We start from the raw sequence: 5,280 nt of genomic DNA, 5'->3' as shown, positions 1-5,280 counted from the left end.
CATATTCTCTGTGACTCAGGTTACAGGATTTGCAAAGTATAGTGGCTTAGCAGTTGTCCCCCGAACTGCACTAACCTTACCCACCACTACATCTACAACCATAGACACACATGTCTTAACAGACAGAAGAACAACAGTCCATTCTCGCAGTGGATTGAATGACCCACCCAAAGGCATTCAACCTTAATCCCTATTGTAACCATTGAGGATGGGAAATCCTTTTATGTAATTGAAATGAGCGGCCTTGAAGAGGTGATTAGATTCTGATGACCATGCCCTAATGAATGGATTAGTAATGGTGGTCATGGATGTGGTTCTGAGGGCTTTAAAAGGAAGGTATGTAAGAGTCTCTCTCTCTCTGCTCTGCCATTTTCTGCCATGTGAGACCCCTGCATTGCTGTAAGCCACCACCTAAGAAGACCCTCACCAGATGTGTTCCCTGGACTTTGGACTTCCCAGGCTCCGAAACTGTAGGCAATAAATTTTGTTTTCTTTGTAAATTATCCAGTTTCAGGTATTTTGTGAACTGCACTAACCTTACCCACCACTACATCTACAACCATAGACACACATGTCTTAACAGACAGAAGAACAACAGTTCATTCTCGCAGTGGATTGAATGACCTACCCAAAGGCATTCAACCTTAATCCCTATTGTAACTATTGAGGATGGGAAATCCTTTTCTGTAATTGAAATGACCGGCCTTGAAGAGGTGATTAGATTCTGATGACCATGCCCTAATGAATGGATTAGTAATGGTGGTCATGGATGTGGTTCTGAGGGCTTTAAAAGGAAGGTATGTAAGAGTCTCTCTCTCTCTGCTCTGCCATTTTCTGCCATGTGAGACCCCTGCATTGCTGCAAGCCACCACCTAAGAAGACCCTCACCAGATGTGTTCCCTGGACTTTGGACTTCCCAGACTCCGAAACTGTAGGCAATAAATTTTGTTTTCTTTGTAAATTATCCAGTTTCAGGTATTTTGTTATAAGCAACAGAAACAGACTAATATACTTCTCAACACAAAAATCAAGTTTCTGACCCCTGCATTTGGGATACTCATGTGCAGGACAATTATTGAGAAAATAAGTTTGAAGGGATTGTGACTATAAGTGAAATCTTTTGAATAACTTTATAAATATTTTTACATTTGCAAAAACAAAATTATAGAGACTAAATGACATTGTTCATATCTTAAATTAGTAATGCTGGGTTCATTTTAACGTGTCCTTTGTTACTAGAAACATTTTAGGATCTTGCTCACGCTTTCAATAAGATACTTATAATTTTATTTTGTTGCAGATATTATAAATACCAAGAAGTATTTTTTTTTTCTCTGTCTGGTCCTTTCCGCAAATGTTGGGTGCTTTCTGAGTCTATAATCTAGAGATGGTGAATTCTCGCTCCCTGGCCCTATTGTAGTCCAAAGACAGAATCACTTGAATGTTTGAGATGCTTTGGGAAACTTTTATTTGAATTACTTGGCATAGCTAAGTGTTTTCCAACCTTATTTCAATAATACGAGGTTATGTAGCCTTATCTGCAGCCATGAAAACTTTGTACAAAACACTTCTCATCAGCCCTTTGCAAACAAGTCACAGGTTTAAGTTCCCTCCCTACTAACAGACGAGTAGATCCAAGGACTAACTTTACTTATCCTTATCTTTATTTCTTCTGAGAATGCAAAACCTACTTTGGTATCGAACTTTGCTTTCCCTCCCTTTTGTATCCTCAACATTTCTTTTTCCTAATTACTACAGCAGTATTACTTAGAATCTAAACTGGTGAGGAAAAGGTATTTAGAAGTACACAAGGATGCCTGCATTTTGAATGAGGGAACTTGATGCTGGCAGGTAACACGGAACTCCCTTGCTTTATGACAGCCTGCTTTATCTTCCAAGGAAGGGAAGCAGAATAAGGTACAGTTCTTTCAGGTTGAAAATTTTTGGTAAATCACATTTTTTATTCCCTGGGACCTGATTTATAGAGCCCTCGCTATTGGTTTCTTTTTCTTCTTTTTCAATATTAAAAAAAAAAAAAGCCCTGCTTTATCCTCTATTATTATTTTTCTATACCTTTTTCAAATTCCTTTATCTTACCCCATCTTCTCTTTTCTTCCTAATGCCAGATCTATTTTCCAAGTCTCCAACCTGGCTTACCTGTCTTTGCAATTAAAAGTACTAAATATCCTTTTCTTTGGATAGAGACACCCTATGAAGGATATTCCTGCAAAATGTTCAAAGATGCTGCTAACAGAGCAGAGCTGCAAGCTGACTAATGGCAGTCTGTGGCAGTGCAAGATTCTCATGTCATTTTTCTTATTTAGTTTTGGTTGTCAAATGCAAGTAATGTACTTTATAATTCAGTAAATCTTTATTAAATAAGTACAATTAATGCCAGATAAATTTAAATGTCAACTTCCGAGGAAAGGGGATAGAAGGAAAAAATAAAAATTAAGATTGTATTCTTAAGTGTAGCACTCAAAGAAGGCAGTTTGTCTAGTGGTTAAGAACACAGACCCTAGAGCCAGACTGCCAGGGTTTGAATTCAGTTTCATCTCCCATTAACTGTGTGACTCTGAGTACGTTTCTTATCTTTTCTTTACCTCAGCTTCCTCTTCTGTAAAGTAGAGGATAGTCTCTCCCTCATAGGGTTGTTATAAGGATTAAATTGGTTTATAAAAAGCACTTGGAACACTGCCTGGCAATAGTAAGTGCTACATAACTGCCAGTTACTATCACTCAAAAGTGTGATGATAAGTAGATCAAGGCCCCAGAAACACATTAGATTTTTAAAGTATAATTTTTTTCTAATATTTCTGATTTTTAAAAGATCACAAATGTGGTTTGGATTAGTCCAAAAAAAAGTTTGGCTTAATAACTAATTAATAAGTTTTTAAGAAAGAAACCACTTTGTATGACCCAGTACACAGTCAGGCTGGCATAAAAACCATTAAAGAAAATCCTGAGCATGATGTTAAACTCAACTCTGAAACACATGCTATCAGTGCTCCAGTTCCTGGCATAGGTCACTGAAGCAGCCAGACTCGTTTTTTCTCAAGTAGTCATTCTTTGTTATTGTTTTTGACTTAGATACATGACCTCACTATTGAGAAATTTTTTGTAGGCTTAATTTCATTACTGTTTAAAGCAATAGCTGTGAAAGACTGTCAAAATATCTTTAACATTCTTCTTTTCAAAAAGAAAGCATAATTCCTTCGAAAGTAAGAATGAGAGGATAATAGAATCCCAGATATAAGAAGGAAAAAGTCTGTGAGCTCATGGATGGCATTCATCGGCCAAGACAGGGAAGTCTGTTTCAGGAGCTAACCAGTTTTGCTTGCTTCATTCTGCTGAGCACACTTGAGTTGCTACAGCAAGGGCGAAGTTCACTGGGCTGTGCCCTAGCAAGTTATTTTTCCAGATGGGAAAGACTATGGCACTTATGCCTCCCTACAGTAATGGCCAATTCGCAGCCATCTAATAGTCTGGCTTTTCACTGAAGATGTGATTGATTTGAGTGGCCTACATGTTTATTATGTATTTAATACATGTACTACTATGTTTTACTTTATTTTATTGTTTATACTTGAGAGACAGCTTATATACAATATAGAAATTAATAAAACATACAAAACTAAAGTGCAAATCTGCATTTTGAGCCGAGAGCACCTTTAAGAGGATTGTACCATTAATTACAAGAGTTAAAACTTCACAATTTGAGAGGCAGCATGATCTGGTGGAGCAAATACAGGCTCAGAAGTCAGCTTTGAATCCTACTTTATTTCCTACTCATCTGAAGGTACACAAGTTATTTAATCCCTGTAAGCCTATTTCTTCACGTATAAAATGGGGACAATATCGACCTTGAAACTTTGCAAAAATTCGATTAGATATGTATGTGAAAAAGTACCTACTTCCTAGGAGAAAAATTTTGTCTATCCAACATTCTATTCAACTCCCCTCTTTCCCCATGGAAGAAAACCGGAATACTAAGTATACGCCCAGAATAATGGTCAAGGTTTTCAGTAAAAGAATATTTCATGTGTAAAATGACTACTAAGAAACTACTTTATAGGCAGTGGGGTGGGAGCAACCCTCAATCAGTTTAATAATCACTTTGGTTATTAATACTATGCTAACTAAATCTCAAAGTACAAAACTTGGAGCTTTTCCTTAGTATTGTAATGAAAACACCATTTGCATACACAGCAAAGAGACCCAGGAACCTGAAATTTTTCCCTCATTCTATGGATAAAAATCTTCCGTAAAGAATATTTGTACTCAGGTCATTAAAAAGTTATGTATGGGAATCCATTACTTAAGTAGTGGGCATTTTATGTCCGCTTTCCCAAGACTTGATGAACCCTGGGTTTCAAGCCTTCAAGCCTTCAGGGTGGAAACCTGATCTGGGTACAGAGGTTTGAGCCAGGTTAATTCTAGAGGCCGTCCCAGACCATCTCCGGACGCCAAATGGTTACCTGAAGATGTAAAATCTACCACGCAAGGATGCTCTAAGTGGGGAAGGTGATGGCCACCCACGCCTCCTATGTGGAAGCAGGAAGGAACGGACAGTAGAAATCGAGGGCTTCCCTCGGGAAACCAGCAGGCTTTCCGCAGCCTCCGGGATTCCCTTCACTCTCCTCGGATCCCTCAGTGCACCAGGGAGGGTGAGCTTGGAACAGACTGTCAAGAATCGCCCTCCTGCCTCGCCCCAGTGGTCTCCTCCCAGGGTGGCTTCCTGCGTGCCCTGGACAGCGCAATACCAAGGGCCAGGGAATGCGCATCTCTGCACCGAAAATGCAGCAGAGCCCACGTAGAGCCCCAAGTGCACAACCAGACATGCACAGTACAATCACAAACAGGCATTACTCCCAGGGCTCGTATGCTTCTATTTACTATGTGAGGAAATTCTTCAGAAATGAGCCACGGTAGGGGTACGGAGGTTCTCCGTGTAGGCAAAGCTCTCAGCCCTGGGCGCGCAGAGGGAAACCTCGGGGTCACTTTTATTAGCTCCCCCTCCCCTAGAATGATCTGCTTCTGTCAATCCGTCCCAAAATTAATGTTGAAGTGGTGGAAGGGCTTAAAATCAGAGCTTCCGAGAACCCCTGAGATTGCGGACTGACAGACAACCCCACTCACCTCTCATCATTGGGGGCGGGCACGCGGCCGCCCAAGAAGAAAAAGACCCAGCGCGCAGGCGCACTCTGTCCCCCGCCACGCCCCTACCACGCCCCGTCACACCACTAGCCACGCCCACCCCCAGGCCGCACCCCGTCCCTC

At 40.5% G+C, this 5,280-nt stretch overlaps 1 protein-coding gene across 1 annotated transcript in view; it reads left to right on the top strand.

Moving 5' to 3' along the window:
• The first annotated feature begins 4,546 nt into the window (after window positions 1-4,546).
• Window positions 4,547-5,280, top strand: part of SPRYD7 (SPRY domain containing 7) — a 17,375-nt gene continuing 16,641 nt past the window's right edge. Inside the window, exon 1 of the mRNA XM_008586293.1 lies at window positions 4,547-4,880. Coding sequence (XP_008584515.1) covers window positions 4,547-4,880 — 334 coding nt within the window. The remainder of the gene's footprint in view (window positions 4,881-5,280) is intronic.

This window comes from Galeopterus variegatus, unplaced genomic scaffold (genome assembly GCF_000696425.1).
Source record: "Galeopterus variegatus unplaced genomic scaffold, G_variegatus-3.0.2 Scaffold3927, whole genome shotgun sequence".
Taxonomy (NCBI): domain Eukaryota; kingdom Metazoa; phylum Chordata; class Mammalia; order Dermoptera; family Cynocephalidae; genus Galeopterus; species Galeopterus variegatus.
Note: the sequence above shows the minus strand (reverse complement) of the source record. Positions and strands in the feature narration are given on the sequence as shown.